At 40.0% G+C, this 19,819-nt stretch overlaps 1 protein-coding gene across 14 annotated transcripts; it reads left to right on the top strand.

Moving 5' to 3' along the window:
- The first annotated feature begins 297 nt into the window (after positions 1-297).
- LOC119550824 (G protein-activated inward rectifier potassium channel 3) lies at positions 298-19,700 on the top strand. 14 transcript variants are annotated; one of them, XM_037859772.1, is made up of 5 exons: positions 298-705; positions 2,232-2,824; positions 16,775-16,889; positions 17,516-18,257; positions 18,315-19,700. In XM_037859772.1, exons 2-5 carry the CDS (start codon positions 2,439-2,441, stop codon positions 19,061-19,063), a joined length of 1,992 nt encoding a protein of 663 aa, XP_037715700.1. In that variant the 5' UTR covers positions 298-705; positions 2,232-2,438; the 3' UTR covers positions 19,064-19,700. The 14 variants fall into 14 exon arrangements, with proteins under 14 accessions (XP_037715700.1, XP_037715709.1, XP_037715743.1 ...); XM_037859781.1 differs by having other exon boundaries at positions 300-705; positions 17,537-18,257; XM_037859815.1 differs by lacking the exons at positions 298-705; positions 2,232-2,824 and adding an exon at positions 6,661-7,669.
- The last annotated feature ends 119 nt before the right edge of the window (positions 19,701-19,819 follow it).

The following is a 19,819-nucleotide window of genomic DNA, read 5'->3' on the forward strand; positions in this document are numbered from 1 at the left end:
GCGCAGCCGGCGACCTTATGACAGATTTGGCAATGCTGTAAAGCAAAGCAAAAGCACAAAACAAGCAGCAACGAAGCAAACGCCGACGCAGCAGCGACGCCTCGTTCAGGCAACTCGATAAAAAAAAAAAAATTATGTGTGCTAGATGACGCTACCGGTCGTGCTTGTTGTCGTTGCTGCTGCTGCGGCGGCTGCTGCTGCTGCTGCTGCGGCGTCTGTTGTTGCTGCTCGCTTTTGGATAATAAAACAGGCAACGCGCACTCGAGCGCCAAGTCAATTTGCGAACGCCGCTCGTTCACAACGGTGGCGCAAAACAAAAGGCAAAATATAAAAAAAAAAACATTTAAGTAAAAACAAACGGTAATAGCTCTTCTTCAATTGCCACCCCCACCACCACCCACCTGCCATCACTCTCGCACTTTTGTTCCCACGTTTTGCGCATGCGTGCGCGAGCAAAGCAGAGCAGCAAAAGCAAAAGCAGAAAAGCGAAAATAACAGACCGAATTCCAAATCAAAACCAAAATAAATCGCCAGTCTCCAACGCGTCTCGTCCACAGCAGGTCCACTTTGAAAATCGCGCGGTTCGCGGTTGGCAGTTCGAAATTTCCAAAGTTTCGAACGAAAGTCGCGGGCGTTTCGAGCGTGATAACACCAAGAATTCGCGTAATCAACAGAACTAAAATCCCAGCGGAACTCAATAATTGTGTGGGTACAGTTTTAAAATATAATACAAATAATATCAAACATTTGTGGGGAAACTCTCGAGTGAAAACGGCTTGTTAGCCCTGCTGTCATTGTTGTTAGTTATATTAACGTGTTTCCCGTTTATGGTCTCTCGCACCTCAGACGAGAGAACCCCAAAATAAAATGTTGACGGCACTTAATTTGCATAAAAAAAAGCTCAGCGCTTAAATATGAAATTATGGAAATATTCCAACAAAAACATGCTACAAATTATCGCTCATACATTCTATAAGCATAAGCATTGGCCGTCATCTCACTTTATAAACAATATCCGAGACAGTGTATTTTGGAAATATTTATTCATCCTAAATATTGAAAGCCAAAATTGTTCTAAAAATATTAGAGCGCAGTGGGGAAACTCTGGTCAAAACAGCAGGATATTCAGTGCGAAAAATCAGAGAAATACAGTTTACTTGAACCCTAACATGAGTCAGAACTTGCAAGTGCTTATGGAAATTGAAATTGTGTATAAAACTTTTAATGCTGATTAGCTTAAAATGTGTCATTGAACATTTTGTAATCAAAATTAATATTGTGCTTTTTTTAATTGTTCTAAGTGTGAACAGAAAATTGAAAAGAAAAACTTTACAAATAGTTTTCCTAGTTTATTGACAAGAGAAAAAAATATAAGCTTATTGGTTGAAAAGTATAATTAATAAAAAAACCATTATTATTCAGTATATTCCTAACCATTTTTTGCTAAGAGAAAACTAAATAAAATTTGACTGGTTAAAAAAGGTGAAATAATTAAGATTATAATGTTGTTCGGTGTTTTTCAAAGCATTGTTTTTAAAAAAAATAAAGAAAACTGATGTAAAAAGAAAGTAAAGTAATACACAAATAACTGTTTCAATCAAAACATTTCCACAATCAACGCAAATTATGATAAACTAATTGTTTGTGTATTCATAAAATTAATAGTAAACATAGTTTGACTTGTTTTGTTTATAAACAGTAAAAACGCTGAGTATTTCTAATGTAATATATTATTTATAACTAACAAACCCATAACTTTTATGTGGGCAAACAAGACAGTCTGCCATACTCCCCCAGACCGAAAATATTCCATTGAAATCTTGAAATCTATAGATATATTTCTCACTGGAAACTGCACCAATTATAGCATAGCTGTAGCAAATTTTTCTAATAATTCATAGAGCTATGGACCACTATAACGCCAGTTGGTCCCAGTCGAGCCAAGCACCCCCAGACGGGATGATAACGATAATAAACTTAAAACCGCAGTTTGCGAAGTACAATTCACGAATTGGCTAACCACAAAATGATACGAACTTTAGGGCTTTGTTAAGTGTGCTAAAAAGATTGAAAGCGGGAAGCGGGAGATAAAAGACGTTAAGAAGTGTGAACTTAATAATGAGATGTGGGCGGTGTGACAATGTCCAGGTTTGCCCCCCAGATGTTTGATACCAATATATGTGCTTGTAAACTGAGGTCTAATCCGCATTCGTGTTCCGTTTTGGTTGCAGATAACAACGTGGCCGCCAGCAAAGAATCATCCATGATTGGCTCGCACCGTTGCAGACTGCAAAAGAAACGCGCCCTCAATAGCTATTCAAATTTCCCCTTATAACGATTACTTTACCACAAAGTCGGCGACAACTCGAGGACATATACATATACCAAAGATATCGCAGTGCAGCCAGTTAATTTAAACTATTAGACGTAACTAGTCAATGCCAAAAATGATAGTGGATAAGTCGGAACTAGTGGGCGAGAATGCCTGGGCGAAACTGTTGCCCGAGGAGAAGGATAAGGCCATTATAGTCAAGATGGGCGGCAGCAGTAGTAATAACAACGACTCCAAGGAGACCACGCCCCTCAATGTGGATCAACTGGTGGCAGCCACAAGTCCTGGAGTTATAGTGGAGCAGGTGGCGGTCTGCCCAGAGGAAATCTACAAGCGCACCTCCACCTATGCCTCCAATATTAATTCCACCGGTGGCGAGTCCAGCGGCAGTGGCACTCAACTTTCCCGCAAGGAGTCCATCTTGGGCAGCTTCCACCGGCAAATCCGTCGATCCATCAAAGCCGTTAGCGAATCCCCCGGTCCACTTACCAGGTGAGTGGGATAAGATCTCTCTTATGTCTTGGCCAACCCGGCGTATGAGTAATATAGCATTACTCATACGCCATGTTGCTTGCGGTTTTGGGAAACAAGGTTGTTTCTTTCATTTCGAAACCATAACAGAAAGACGGCATTATTGTCTCCTTGCTATTTAAAAATCAATAATGTCTGCTCGCTATTTTTAAACCAATATTGATGGATACTTGTTATTATTAGCCAGCTCTATTAGCGAACAGAATAAACATATTAGACATTTCTTATTAACTCAGCAGTTAGATGATTCCAATTATAAGGTGTATTTAAATGATCAATATTTAATATTTGAATATCTTAGTTAGTAGTAGTTTGAAATTATTATTTTCTTTTTTTATAATGTTGTATTCTTGGATTTATAGGATTCTAACCATTAAAATTTGTTAAATAACTAAAAATGTCTGTACATTTTTGACACAGTGGCTTGTGGATCAAATAGCTCAGTACATTCCATCTTTTAACATATAAGTTGCGTAACAGTTTCCAAGACTTTCTTAGTTGCGCTCTGTATAACTAAACTAATAAGTTTAAATAGTACTGTTTGTGAATAACACAAATGTATGCCTATAAAAATCGTAGTTCGAAGTTTCCAAGAATCTGCAGTCATGCAAGTGGTCGTTTACAAATATATCCGTGCCCACACATCTCGATGGCAATGTGTTGTCGATAAACAAACAGCATTTGGTGCACTTCCCCTTGACTGGATTCTGTGGGGAATTTTGCTCTTGCCTTTTTGTCAAACGTATACCCGTCCATTGATAGCTGCGACTTATAGGTTATTTTGATATGCAAATGGAGGTGACGTCTGTTGGTCAGTTGGTCGCACTCAGAATGGTGAACCGAGAATGGAGAACCGAGAACAGAGCACCGAGAATCGAGTCACTAGAGCGAGATAAACCTTTTGACTTGATTGGCTGAAATGACAAAATTGAATTATTTTGATTTGAGCGCCGACAGTGGGTGGACAATTAAATATTATTTCCGCCTGTTGCTTCTGGCTCAGCGTGTGTTACAGATTCAGATACAGTTTCAGCTACAGATACTGGCTGCCTTAATTGGGTATGGAGTCTTGTTTTCTGCGATTCTGCGTCTTGTATGTAGATCTAACTGTGCCCAAATGAACGCCCCTGACATTACGCGTATTTGTTTACCCGATTGCCGAGCACTAATGCCGCAGCAACTCCAATCTGTTTATGAGAACGTTCTCCCAGAGAACCAAAAATCCGAGAACCGGGTACTGGGTACTGGGTACAGCGTACCGAGAGTCAACGACTTGCACCTGCCCCTGCCTTGACATAAATTTGCATAATGCGCCTCGGAGCCTCGAATTCTCGATTTCGGTTTGGCAATCCACTAATTCACTTGCCCATAAGTTAATTAAAAACGTGTTAACTGCTCGGTGGGCCGCAGTTGCTCACACTCGCTTTTCGATTGGCCGAATGCCAGACTCAAGAATCCGAGAATCCGAGAATCCGAGGGGATTTCCTACACATGTGGATGCCGAGAATTATGCTTTCTGCTCGCGGACACCTTCTATAAATAGCCATTGAGTGCTTTCGATGGTGATATACTCGTATGTATGTGTTCCATGCGGCACATTCGACACACTTTCTTCCGCAGAGCGCAATCTTTGTCTGCGGCCCTCGGTGCGTATGATTGATATTTTGCCTCATTTCCGCCGACAATTAATTTGGCCAATATTGGCGCGGTCGACGATCGTGCGCCACTCGAGCCTGTCCGAGCGCCTCTAGCCGATTGCTCACGATTCATCGAAATTAATTATTTTTATTATGATAGATTCATTCGATAAGTAGCAGCGGAATCACCGCTCAACGACCCGCTGATTGTGACCACTTGGGATGGGGTTGGGCAAGATCGAACGGCCAATTATCGCTCAAACGTTGTAAGTTGCTCTACGGAAAGAACTGGAATTGTTTAATCGTTTTACAAGCAGTTGTAAATACTAACATTAGCTAAAGGTCTGCGCTTGTTAACATTTAAGTAGATCCACTGTAATTTACTGTAAGCTAACTACACTGTAATATAAAGAAAGTCAGGATGTAGTGAGTGTATAGACAATGTGTATAATAATTATATCTTAATTTTCTATATACAAATAAAAAAAAACGATCCTTTAATATAATACCATCATGTGACATTGGACGCTTTTTAAAAGAAAAACTTAATCAGATTTGTCACGTGCAATTAAGTATCTCATTTGATAAGGAAGTTAAATAATCTTTAACTTGCAGTCATCACTTCAATCAGTTGTCAGGCCTTAAAGTCAAAAATGTCATTAGAATAGATAAAGTGTTACTTATATTGCCTTTATAGACATCTTGAAGACCTGTCCAAAATCGGAGGCCATTTTATTATCAAACGTAAACTAAAAGAATAGATGTTCTGATTGACTGATTAATCTATCTTTTGACTTGTACATCATGTGATTACATAGTACTGATATTAGAAATAGGAACCACTTGAAGTTTTGATAGCTAAGTTGCAGAAGTAAAGTTGCAAGGAATACAACGAAGTGATACCGAGTCCATATGTACAAATCATTTGATCCTCGAGCTTAATTGAAGAGAGCAAAAGCGTGTTTGAGGGCTTGATCCATCTGTCGACTTTTCCATGAGTCCGTCAGGTGATTACAGAGAGTACTGGAAATAGAACGACTGGCAGTTCTGGTCGTGTGCAAAGACGTATCGCTGATATCAAGTATCAGGGCGATCGAGAGGCGACTATAAATGTGTCGCAATGCAAACGAAACTTCTTCACGGGATGTTCGTCAGGAGTCACATGCACTGTGGAATCTATTTTTGGGGGCCCAGAGATATGGAGTCTATTCCGAGGGCCGCTAATCACCTAACGAATGGCGATTGAATAAGCAGACGTGCCCGACTTGATTATCGCATATTGTGGATAGTATGCATATACTTACATACGAGAGCTCACTGGTATGCATAAATATTTACACACATGTCGGCATTCATGGCACTAATGAAACTGCAGTTATAAATTGAGTTATATGCGCGTTAATTGGCGAAAATCTTTAAACTTGATTGTCATACGGACTCGGTTTTTACCCCCTCCACAGCAGTTTCCGACTTATGAATATACTTTTTAAGTGTCTTTTGTCTCTGGCGATTTATTAAAACGATCGACTGTCATGGCGATGTAACTGTTTATGGACTGGCGGCGAATTCGGAGAGTTAATTATTTGATTTAAGGGCGAATTAAGGGGGAAAACAGAGAGAGAAAAATAGAGATAATAAGAAACTTAAGTTGAAGAATTTTAATTTGAAATGCAAACAGTTTATATGGGTTAAATCTCATGATTTAACATCTTAATGTTGGAGAAGAAAAGATATAGAGGGAAGCAGCGTGGCACTAAAAGAATCAACCTTTTTCAAAAAGGTTATTGACATATAGAGCTCCTGATTCTTTCAGTGCAGAAAGGAGAGTTCTTCCTGCCGCTCTCTCGCTCTCTCTTCCTCTCTCTCCTGTTTTCCCTCTCCTCTCAGCTCCTTCCGTTAATCTCTCGCCACAAAAGAAGTGAGCTGAATTTATCAGCTGTTGTATTTCATGCCTGAGAGTGTTTGCCAGCCGGGCGTATGTGTGATTTTAGCAACACGCCGTTGCTGTTGTCACTCTGCTGTGTTTGTTTTTGCTTTTGCCTTTGCTCTGCTGCTCTGCTGCTCTGCTTGGCTGCCTTGCTGCTATCGCGTCTTCCACTTTAGACTGAAAATAATAAAAAGCAACAAAGCTGTCAACCGAACATTTCAGTTTGAGTTCAGCCGTCTTCGCAGAAAGTTATACACCTGCGCCGCGCTCTCGCTCGCTCACTTTGGCCGCGTGCTCTCCGTCTCCGTCTCCGTCTCTCTCTCGCACGTTGCAAGATCCCCGGTGGCGCAGCAGAGAGCTATTTAAAACGCTTTTCGTGCCACAACATTGCTCAGTGCTTTAAAAGACACCGTTACACACAGTTCTACAATTGTTTAATGTTTACCGTTAGCCGCAAAGTGCCACACATTAGCTCCAAAAATACCTGAATATTAAATACAAAATTATGCTCGCCTTTGTTTACTTCAAAATAAAAACCATTTTCGCCTTTCCCACCACGAAAAGAACGCATTTGTGATAAAGAGCTAAAAAAAAAATTATTCCGAAGGGAGAAAAAACACCCTGCAAAAATTTATCGAAAATACATAAAAAAAAGTTTGCTAAAATAAAAACCACAACCGAAACCTGCCTCACAGTACACACTAACACACACACACGAGAGTTTATCCAACGATAACGTCATCCGCTTCGTCAACAGTATTAAAGTTAATTTGAAAAGTGCTCGAATCTTTTGTTTTCAATCATTATAATTGTAATAAAACAACCAAAACAACTACAACAAAATAGCAAAATTATAAATATAATATAATAGCAACAACAACTGTAGCCAAGGTTGCCGCGAACATTTGTTTTTGTTGCTTTCGCCGTGTGGAGGAGCTGTCAACTCAACATTTCTGCCGACGCCGCTGTTGCCGTTACATTTCAGTTGCTGCCATCGCCATCGCCATCGCATAAAAACAAAACAGAGAGCGCCGAATCGCGGCAGAAACAGCAGCAATTTACATAGCTTAATACACGTTACACAACGCAGCAGCGCGTGCCTCGCCCGCCAGTGCAAAGTTTCGAAAACCCAGACCCAGATTTAAATCCTAGAGTCCATTACGATAACACCACGAAACTCCTTTCGGCCATAATGAAGCGCCTGATGACCTGGGAGCGCGATCTCGTGGACGCCATGTACGAGTAAGTTGGTAGTGGCCTAAGCACACTCACCAAAACACATCTAAAATACTAGAGCAGTTGGTATTGGGGATGCTATAAGGTTTCCAAAAGAATCTCTTTTGTTTTCATATGAAAAATTCAAGAGTAGTGTATAAAGAAGTTCTTAAGTTTCATCATCATCACTCAAAATATTAATAAATCTTAAAATATCTTGTCAAATACTAGAGCAGTTGGTATTGAGGATGCTATAAGGTTTCCAAAAGAATCTTTTTTGTTTTCAAATGAAATATTCAAGAGTAGTGTCTGAAAAAGTTCTTAAGTTTCATCATCATCAAAATATTAATAAATCTTAAAATATCTTGTAAAATACTAGAGCAGTTGGTATTGGGGATGCTATAAGGTTTCCAGAAGAATCTCTTTTGTTTTCAAATGAAAAATTCAAGAGTAGTGTCTGAAAAAGTTCTTAAGTGTCATCATCATCATTCACAATATTAATAAATCAGAAAATATCTTGTCTGATATACAGAGGGAGAGCTTGGGAGCAACCCCACTTAGTAAAACCAGCCTTAATAGCTTTAAGTTATAACCTTAATTTCTTATTTGAAATTCAATAGATCCAAATGTAAAATTTTTTAGAAATAATAACATTATTAAAATATATTTAAACTTTATTTAAGATGATCAAGTGAATTTGTCGAACCCCTAAAGCAAGGGTAATAGAAACGATGAGGAATATCCAAAATCAGATTGATGACTCATGTTAAGTTTATTTCTAAAGGTATCTCAAAGATACAAAATTCCCACATGTCATCCTCTTAAAGAAACATCTTTTTGCTCCGTGTAAAGTGTTGGCTAAACGATTTCATTTATCACATGTGGCTTTCCAGCTTATGGACAGGTTTCCAATTGCATTGTTTGAAAGACGAGAAGAAGCAGCACGTGCTTGCCGCCACAAGAGAAACACAACAAGTGGCAACAAAACTAGTTTGTTTGCATTGAACTCGGGAGCAGAGTGAACTTGTGACAGAGAGCAAGGCGACGCATCCACATGGGAATGAGATATATGTAGATATAGCAGGGGGCACTATATATGTATATGAGGCATATAGAGTACAGTATGGCCAAAAAAAAAAAAAGCAAAATAAAACAAAACAAAGGCATATATAATGAGCATGGCATGGCAACCGAACTCTTATAATTAAATGCTGCATCAGCTGCTGCTGTCGGCATATAAGAGTGGCACATCTGATTGTGATCCCACGCAGGGAGCTCTCTTCCTCCCTCGCTCTCTCACACAGGAAGCCGGGTGACCCTGTCCCCCTCGCACCCATCTACACAGAAAAAAACAAGATCAGAAATAACCCTATATCATTATACTTCGGCATTTGACCAATGATCCTTCTAGCAAAATATGACTATTTTTAATATTATATTAAAATGTTTGAGCATATGTAACTGAAAGTATAGTATATCATCTTATAAGATATATAGATCATTATATCTAATCAATTTTTTTTTCCGTGTGGGGTTCGCCAGCGGAATTTAAATGCCGGCATTTACCTTTATGAATAAAATGGAGGACGGTATGAAATGCTTAACGTGCATTTATTTACCAATTTGGCGATATGCCACAGACGACAAAAAGAAAACAATCTGGGCTTGCCAAAGGATTTCTACCTGTTTAAAACCTTAAGATATTCGAGTTCGCTGCACGCTCCTTTGTTTGTTCAATTTATAAAGCTTGCGGTCTATTTGTTTTGGCCAAAATTTATAACTATTAGGTCTTAACCGCCATAGATAAACAACATTAAAAAATATATCAGCAATTTGCTTATCTGGGGATTTTCAAGCGTTACCGCGAATAAGTTCAAGGCTTAGGCGTTATTCAAATTCTATTTGATTAAATATTAATTAAAAACTAACTTCAAAGAGCATAAGATGTGAAGGTGTTAGTACTACCAAAAGTTTTATTACAAGGATTTTGGTTATAATTACGTTGAACTATAATTTTTATGCGCAATGGTTTTACATTTACAAGAAAATACAAGTAGGCCATTTAGAAAACTCTGTTTCCCAGTAAAAGTAAAAGTCGGCAGCCTTGCAGTTCACTTCAATGCCATAAATTGGCAATAAATGTTCCACCAATTTTGGAACTTTCAACAATAAAAGCCACTTTCCAGCGCCAAAAGCCGATGGTCGTGTCGCACCTTTTGCGCAGACTGTACACCGGGCATTTTTGGGATGCAGAAAGCGTGTAATCATTAGCTTAACAAGCGGCGCATGCTCATCGTTTCTAGCCTCTTTTTTTTTGGGATTTCTTGGGCAACCTTTTCGAAAAAACCTGCTGACAAGACAGCCCGTTTGTCACATGGCCATAATATTTACCCAGCTTATTTCTTGTGTACTCTTCTTAGTATAATTTACAAGTGTGCCGCCGCAGGCCTCGATTACGCCAGATAAACGAAATCGCAAATGATAAGGGGGCCTCTCTGCAAATTAGCACCTGGAATCGAGGTTGAGGCTTTGAGTTCGGCTTGATTGGGGCGCTGGAATTTTTACAGGTGTATCTCGAGATGTGTGAGATGACTCACTCCAAACACGCTTGCCAATCATGACAGACAGCGACACATTCGAATTCACAGCCACATCCGATACTTTTCCAGTTAATGATGTACATTTCACCGATAACTTCATATGCAAATATCCGCTGTTTCACATTTTAGAGCTAATATTTATACTGAGACATCTGTTTGGTATTTACTGAGAACGGGTGAAGCAAAAAGAGAGCCTAATTTCTTTATTTGCACTCTAATTGAGATCGCAATTCAAGGTGGAAACTTACTAGACGCCATCGGCGGCAATATCTTAACAAATTGTGGTTGATAAATAGAAGTGCTAATTGGTTGCTCAATTTGTTTGCTCTGGTTTACCTAAGACACACGATCCCAGCGTGACTACAAAGCTAATAATACCTCTGCAGGCTCTAAAATTAATGTTTTCGTTTAAGATTTAGCTGGAATAATTCTGCAGATAATGAGGTTTATAAACGTTTAGCGATCGGTTGCGAGGCACGAGATTATTATTCAACAATTCTAGGCTGGTTGATCAGAAACGATTTATTTATTTATTATCTATAAAGCCAATCTTTGGACCTATTAAAATATTTAAATTATTATGGGATGAAAATTTCCAGAGTATCTCTTTATATTATTTAGTTGGAATTTTTTAAGTTCTTTTAGTATACTTTGTTAGTATTATAAAAACGAGAGAATACTTCCAGAGGTTAAGTCAGTGAACCTTTTAAATGCCCCTCAAGGCTGGTCCTATCTCAATTCCCAAGTAAGTCACCTGGACATTTATGATATTCTTATAAGTTTATGAAATCTTTCGCTGACTACTTGATACCAAAAATAACCACACTGCCTTTGGACAGTCAAACGTTTAGTCATAGTTATCGCCGCCATATAAGTCCGGACATATTTATAAGATTGTATATCTTCACACCGATATCAACACTTGACTACAAATGTGCCGATTGCCGGCTCAGGTGCGTCACAGCCTTGACGTCACTGGATAATGGTTGATAACAGGGGCAGTTCTTTTGGGAAATCTTAGTCGGCCCTCTTTCCCTGTAAGAAATTACTCATGGGTCTTATTGGCTCAGACGGGTTCTTTCCTTTCCTCGGTCAGCAGTCTTGGTTCATTTTTTTGGCCAAGATTAGATAGAATACAGTGGGCACTCGAGATAGTAACTCCAAGGAGAGCGAAATGCTTCCAACCCAAAATTGGTTCATTCAACTTTCGAACGATCTCTATTGGTATTTCCCATGCGGGAAATTCTGGCTATTTTTGAACGAGCAAAGTGCGAGGCAGCAGCATTGGCAGCCCGAACCGGTTCAAGGGGGATAAGTCAGAGCATATTCTATATATCTGGCACTGGCGATCTGTCGTTTTCTGCGTTTCAAAATTAAATCGCCAAGTAAGAAAATGAATTCCATACATATAATTGACGCACAATAATAACGCGCTTCTATCCCACAACCTATTTCTATTCCGATTTCAATAGGGCAAATATGTGATCAATTGGTGTTATGATAAAAAAAAACTGGGATCCATCAGGTGTGGCATGTGTCAATCGCGGTGCAAACACCATTAATGAGGCAAACAGATAGCCACGTGCGGTGGTGTGTGTTCGTGGTATCTGATAAATAGGAACTGGCATTCCAATTGTTTATAGCTACCAGACATACATGCATGTGTAATTAGGTGAAATGAGTAAATGAGGCGGCAGGCCAGCAACAAAAACAACAGCTCGGTCCGCTGTCAGTGAGCGTAGAACATGTATATTGATGGTCGGAGCGGTACGGGGACTAATATCAACACTGAATTTTGTTTGCAGCGACGAGGGCGCATTTCAATTTGCTCGCCAACAGTTGGCAAAAAGTTGTTCGATCGCGCAGTTCACACACAACCAATACAAAACGTTACCGAAAATAAAAAACACTACACAATAACTCTATTAAAATAGAACAAAAAGCGTGAATTTCTACGCGCTTCACAAGTTAATTAACCGTGGAGTCGGCATAGTGAAAAGTGGCTTCCCAATTTGAAAGTTTGTCAACCGAGAGTTTGGTTTGAACTCCCTCGAAATGCTGAGATCTCGTTTTTGTGATTTACTGGGCTGTTCGGCTCGTCGTCGCCTTCTGCTGAAACATTGCCTGTGCTTTATTTTTATAACAATGACAAACTAGAACAAGAGAAAACGTTTTTTTTCTGTGTTTTTTGCCAAAAACAAGCAAAAAACAACCTCACACACGCTTCATTGTACATTAAATCAATCGCAACCAACAGTATTGCCTTGTTCGCTTGAACAGCACTCTTGTGATCCCAGGACAATCGATCAAAGGCCCCAAGATGTCTGAGCTGCGTCGCAGTTTCAGCCGACTGTCCATGATCGTCTACCGAGCCACTCATTCCAGCGAGCAGTCGTGGCGAGAAGAGCTTCTCAGGTAAATCTCAGGTAGAAAAGATCGATCATCGGTCCCCGCTCAGGGGATCCATCCGGAGATGATCACTTAAGAGCTTAAATGTGTGGTTTATCAAAGTGAGCGTGAAATTTTGGGAGCCATAAGAACGTTTTTCTATAAAAAATCTTTTGGAAAGATTGAAGTGTTCTTGCTAGGTTCAAGAAATTAATAGCTATCTCAGTATTATGTTTATGCATAATCGTGGTTATAGAATTAATTACAAAAAACTACAGCTTACATTTCCTATAACAATGTTCTTTGACAATATATTCACGATTCCGTACCTACACGATCTTATGTATCGTTCTGCGCAGTCCAAAGATCACTTTCCATAACTTAACGTAGTTTTATAATGGTTTACGTTTACCTAGTCACCCTTGAAGGTTATTTAAACAGCTGAACTCGCTGGGATCTCAGTATTATACATAAAAACATGTCTACAAATGTACATAAATATATATCTACATCTATATCGATACTATATATGCATCTGCGCATTCCGTCTTATAATGCTTACTCGAATATGGCATAAATATTTGCCTGAAAGGCGTTTCCATTTGCTCTTTGGCGATACAGCAACCTTTGCTAAAATATATATCCGATCTATATATAAAACTTTTTGATCAAAGTTTATACAAAACCCAAGAAAGGATGTTTTGTTCTCCTTCAATCTTTTGTGTTTGTTCTTTGGTAAGAAATGTTCACGATGCCGCTGAGTGGCCAAGTGGTCTGTTGACAACTTTTGGCGCATATATGCAGATTCATAATTATTCTCCTCACTTTTGCCAATTTAATTTTAATTTTGGCAAAGCAAAAGAAATGAGGAAATATGCAGGTACAGTACGTTTTGTACAGGTGAATCAGCAGTAAATAAATGCATTGGACTTAACATAACTTAGAGTATTAAAAGGATTACTTGGAAGTATGGAATCATTACTGTTTAAGCTTGATGGGGGTTCCGGAATTAGTTTGAATTCAAGTCGCCTTTCGATTACGAAACGTACTGTAAAATTGTCTGGCTGTCTCAGCTTGATTTATGGACGGCAATTGCAACACGTTGTCTATAAGTACGATATATAATTGTTAATATGTATGGGGTGCCATAAAGTACTCCCCAGAATGCATTTCCTCTGGGCCATAAAAAGATCCGAGCCAGATCAATGACGTCAATGCTGTTGCTACACGACCTCAACCGATCCGTTCTGATTATGATCATGACCATGGTCAACTATTTGCACCTTCGATACATAGATTTGCAATACCAGATGGCCCAATTGCATTAGTCCGTTAAACAATTTGTTGGCCATTGGCCAGGTGATTGAATTGCTATTTGAAATACTATTGAAAGAACTGAAAGGGGCATCACCTCCAGCCCTCCACCTTTTCCGAGTTCATATTGGCCAAGGTTAGTTCTGTTTTGAAGTTTTTATTTCAATTGCCTCGATTATCTCACAGGCTGAGCTTTAATTGCTGGCCATAACCCAAGGACCGCTTATCTGGCCTCTGTTAGTTAGATAGCCCCTAAATGTAATAAAACATTGTTGGCCTGCCATTTTCTCACTCACTTCCCTATCTGTGGAAATCTAAAACATCAGCTGATATCATGCCCGTTGGGAGTTGAGTTGACGCATTAGTTCGTATGTGTCGCCCGTTCCATTGAACTTGTTTTACTTCGCCCCTTCGACGCCAACCGGTTTTTCCCCCAGGTATTGCATTTGGCAACCAAAAAAAAAGGAAAAAACGATTATAAACAAAACAATAACAATAACAATGAGGCACTCTCTGTGAGCCGGTTTATTTGCATGAGCCAAACGTCAGATTTAAACTAATGAACTCTAATGGCACTGTTGTCGCCCGGAGATTTCTACGAATTTCTATTGAGTTTCATCTGGGAGATATCTTTGTCCTGCGAATTTCTCTTACATTTATGTTTTATTGATTTTATTTATTGTTAATGGGGTTGTACATTGTACATGTTGTATCAATCATTTCTATGACGCAAATTAAAATTTCCATTGACTTTTTTGGTGTATATATAGGATTTGTGTTAAGCAATCTTATTTCTTATCAGTTGACGTACAAAATAATTTAAAAGATGGTGCTTGATGTTGTTTTGCAGATTACAGTGGTTCATAAACATTCAAATTAGAGTGTTATATTTTAATTTTGATGACATATTGAAAACAAATCTTAAGATGTTATTAATCAGCAACTATGATAATTTTAATGATTCAGTTAGATTTCTTATCGATACGTTGAAAAAATATTATTCATTTAAGTTAACAACACTCATTGCTCATAGTTTGATAAACCTATTTTCTAGTATGTTCCTTTTATACATAGTTTATTCCTTAAATAATAGTTCTATGTTAGTTTTTGTTATCTATTGGTTTGAAACTTTAAATAAATCTTAGGCGAATCCTAACTATTACAGATATTTTGTGATCATTTTATTTGATTTGCGTTGTCCTAAATTTCACAATCAAATATTTTAAATATTTTTATGAAAATAACGAACAACAAAAATTACTTATTGGGAATGATTGATGCCGTACAAATTGTCATTCCGAATCCATTCGTCTCAAGCCACCCAATCTGTTTTTGATTCCACCACGCCATTAGTTCCTCCTTATCGCCACCTCTCACCCTCGAATTTACTGGATTTCACCTATTTTGATTTGCTCAAGCTCCACTTAAAACAATTGATAATCGCTTTAAAGCTCAGTTCCCCAATGCGCGTGGGGACTTTTGCATTTGTTCTAGCGGATTTCAGTGCACAAAGCAAAGTGGCCTGATAATGTGTGTAAATGAAACGAATACGAAATATAAACGAACATGTAAATATCAATGTAAGGCAAAGTGAAACGAAAACTGCAAAAGTCAGCTGCTCGGGGGAGAGTGCCTACAGTTTGCGATTAATACAGTTACTTTCGATCCAGAGCATGACTTTCAAAGACGACAATTAGTCTTCTCTCAGTACTAAATCGACTACGGCCCCTTAATAAGCTTTCCAATGGTGGTCTAGTGGATCCCTGGTACTCGTAGTATCAGAAATTATTAATCCAAAAGTGCTCTATAAAGTGATCTCAGTGATCCCTTGGATTTCTGGTACTCGTGGTATCAACACTTCCCAAACATTCCATGGTGATACCAGTGAAACAATAGTATTCAAACCTAATAATCGGTGGTGATCTCAGTGTTAGTCTTAAAAATTTATAGCACCCAAACTTTCTAGGGTATTCAAAGTGATATAGGTGGCTGCGTAACCCTGGTACCCGAATTGATAATCGCCAAGTGCTCCTCATGCTGCTCTATATTGGTCTGGTGTTTATAGTGTGCTTTTCGAGCATTTTGCTCCAAGCTATGATTTGGTAAATTAATCAGATAGTCGCATAGCCGATAACAACATATTGGTATTATCGGTGAGAATGGTGGAGACAAACGTCAGTGGTTTTTTGTCTTTTGACTTCCTGTTGTTGCCATCCTTTATCAATCCGAACAAAGAGCGGACTATAATCTCTCTTGCCTTTTGTGTGCATTGTGCTCGGTTCAGTTCTTCTTATTATTGTTATAGTGGGTGTGTTTCAAAGTTAAACCATCCAAGGTTGAAAAAGTATATTTAACTTTCAGACCTTATTGTAGTCATTCTCGATAACGCGTGATCTTTTTTATACATTTTTTAATTGTGATTCAATTGTGGGTGTATTTATTTATACCTAAAGTCAGTCATACAGTTCAAAAATAATATTGTTTTTATAGCTCTTATAAATGATAATAATGAGTTTAGTCAAACCAAACTCTTACTTAGGTTCCAATTGCATTTGTAAGCTTAAAGGCTAGTGCCTGATAAGGAAATGTTGTCCAGACACAAAACAGCTCTACAAATAAGAAAGTTCTTATCGTAAATGCAAATAGACTACTCAAATATGGATAGCCTTTGTGAGCACCTTGAAGGTTGTATAAATCCGTCCGCAATAGATAAGAGCTGCACTGTATTTGAAGGCAAAATCCGCAATCGAATCCTTACCCAATAAAAACACTTTCATCTATTTATGTGCCATATTAATGTGTCAATCTGTATCTTCACGTTCCGTTTCAGGTACCGGCAGACACGCTTCAGTTCGCGGCGTGTGCGAAAACGTGTGGTCTTCAAGCACGGCGAGTGCAACGTTGTGCAGGGCAATGTGGCCAAAAGGCGGCGGCGCTATCTGCAGGTGAGCGGTGGGCGGAGGGAGTTACGGGGCGTGGCAGTGCGTGGCTATATCTAGTCGCCGGCCCACTTGCGTTCGATTTGCGTGCTATATTTAGCCTCCTCTCGCCGGCTTGCATAACGCTGGTAGCAAGACTTTGGCGGCAATTATGTAAATTGATTTGTGCTTCTCACGCGGAACTCCATAATTTTATTTTTTATAGATATATTTTTTGAGGAATTTGAAGCTGTAAACTGCTTACTAAAATGTGTAAACTCTATAAATATTTGTTGAAATTTAAAATTAATTAATTTATTAGTTGTTTTTGATAATTTTGATACTTACAGTCAGTGAAAATACTTGTATAATACAATATTGATGCTTAAAAATCCATACAAAATTTACAAAACTTGACCATTTTTTTTTGTTATTTCAAAAAAGGGATTTCGAACTTTTAAGGTATTGAGATTTTATCAACCATTATTTGAATTGTGAAATGTTTCCATTTTTAACTGGTTTCTAGTGCAAGCTATTTAATTCCAAACCTTAAGCTTAAGGCTATTGCAGCTTTTGCTTATAACAAACACAGCACTTTGTAATTTCTGGTAATTTCTGTACGATATTAATAATAATCATTTCAAACCTTACAGAGTATCTGTTTTCTCTTCCAGGACATTTTCACCACCCTGGTGGACGCTCAGTGGCGCTGGACGCTACTTGTCTTCGCCGCCAGCTTCGTCTTCTCGTGGGCCTTCTTCGGGTTCATCTGGTGGATCATCGCCTATGCGCACAATGACCTGGAGTACACCAATCTCAGTCGCCAGTCGCCCGATCTGGTGGCCAACATGACGCACACGGTCTGCGTAACGCAGGTGTCCAACATGATGTCCGCCTTCCTGTACTCCGTGGAGACCCAGACGACCATTGGCTATGGTAATCGCTTTGTGACGGAAGAATGTCCAGAGGCGATATTCACCATGTGCATCCAGTGCATCACGGGCGTCTTCATTCAGGCCTTCATGGTGGGCATTGTGTTTGCCAAGCTGTCGCGCCCCAAGAAGCGTGCCCAGACGCTGCTCTTCTCCCGGAATGCGGTGATCTGCCACCGGGATGGAGTGCCATGTCTGATGTTCCGCGTGGGCGACATGCGCAAGTCGCACATCATCGAGGCCCATGTGCGGGCCCAGATCATCCGCAAGAAGGTGACCAAGGAGGGCGAGGTGCTGCCCTTCTATCAGCAGGAGCTGCACATTGGCGCCGATGGGGGAGAGGATCGGCTGATGTTCATCTGGCCCACGACCATTGTGCACAAGATCGATAGGAACAGTCCACTGTACATGCTCTCCGCCTCGGATATGCTGAAGGAACGCTTCGAAGTGGTGGTTATGCTGGGTAAGTTTGTCTATACCCACTTTCAAGAGATGTAAACTAATGAATGAACCATTTCAGAGGGTGTCATCGAATCCACGGGCATGACCACGCAGGCCAGGAGCAGCTACCTGCCATCGGAGGTGCTGTGGGGCCATCGCTTCGTGAATGTGGTGTCCTTCCGCAAGGAGACCGGCGAGTACGAGGTGGACTACACGTTGTTCAACAACACCTACGACGTGGACACGCCGCTGTGCAGCGCCAAGCAGCTGGACGAGCTCAAGTCCGAGTACACGAAGAGCGCCAAGAGCTGTCCCGGCCTGGGCGGTGTGAATGCATCCTTTGCGGATCGCACGCTCTCGACCAGCTTTATCCAGCGGATCGCCTCTGCCGCCTCGGTGGATCACCTGGATCCGGCGAGCGATGAATCGCTGGATTCGGGCCGCCTGCAAATACGCTCCCATTCCATACCCAACGGCGTGCTGGCCAGCGAGCTAGAGCCGCTGAACAACAACAAGCACGGCGCTTCGTTCACCATGGGCGGTCTGACCATCACGACGACGGCGCCCAGCATCCCCAACCTATCCAGTATTAACGAGAAGACCAACTCCGGCAATTCCATTAACAGCAGCAACTACAGCAATAACAACAGCTTGAGCACGCTGACCGGAGGAGGAAGTTCGGCCAGCGGACTTGGAGGAGGCATCACCATTGTGGCCGGTTCTGCTCACCATGGCGGTGGCGGAGGAGGCGGTGGTGGTAGGCACAAGTCGAACCCCCGTCGCCTGAGCATCAAGCAGGATCAGCTGCCCATAGATTCCATTTGTTGATATTAATAATTGAGTGGCATCCCAGCCCCAACCGTCGGTTAACCTGATGTTGTATTCTAGTTAAGCATAGGCTCCCACTATAATTCTAACTCAAACTAGGCTAAGCGAGATTCCATTGAGAGCTCATCTGTCATAGCCATAGAGCTGCTGCAGCTGTGAACCCCCTCAAAAAAAACCCCACCCCCTTTCCTGCTGAAGTGGAGGCAATCTGATTGTTGCCCACCCATCCACTAACCCTGAAACGATTGTATATGTATGATGTGCTAGGCTGATGAATGATTCACGTTGTTAGCTTTACTTGTATTGAATTTACTATAGTTAAGTTACAAATTGATATTAACGCAAAGTAAGATGTGAGACCCAGAAACCAAAATGCTGCAACTTAGACCCCTAGAGAAATGTTTAAACAGCTCACTAAATATGAATTTGAAATTTATGCGAAGTCGCAACGGAATTGTGAATTCCCTCTTACCCAATAATTGCTAAATATTATTACTCACTTCCATTGAGATAGAAAATGTATATTTAACTTAATAAAACTGTTTCAAAAACAAGAGCTTCAATTATCATAATGAGTGGACAATAAAATTGTATGAGTATGTGAATGATTGATCAATAAATTATATTTTTAAGCGTCGCCCAGATTGTGAAAATGAAAGACGAAGAATACACCTTAAGATGAAAAGAAAGAACAAACCGATGCGTTTTATTTGGGTATCAAATTACCGGGCGAAGAATATTAAACATTTTGAGAAA

The sequence above is a fragment of the Drosophila subpulchrella genome, chromosome 3R (assembly GCF_014743375.2).
Source record: "Drosophila subpulchrella strain 33 F10 #4 breed RU33 chromosome 3R, RU_Dsub_v1.1 Primary Assembly, whole genome shotgun sequence".
Lineage (NCBI taxonomy): Eukaryota > Metazoa > Arthropoda > Insecta > Diptera > Drosophilidae > Drosophila > Drosophila subpulchrella.

Coding starts and splice junctions, on each gene's coding strand:
- LOC119550824 (XM_037859772.1), top strand. CDS start 2,439: ATGCCAAAAATGATAGTGGATAAGTCGGAACTAGTGGGCGAGAATGCC. Junction 16,890..17,515: donor GGCGGCGGCGCTATCTGCAG/GTGAGCGGTGGG, acceptor CAAACCTTACAG/AGTATCTGTTTTCTCTTCCA. Junction 18,258..18,314: donor CGAAGTGGTGGTTATGCTGG/GTAAGTTTGTCT, acceptor GAACCATTTCAG/AGGGTGTCATCGAATCCACG.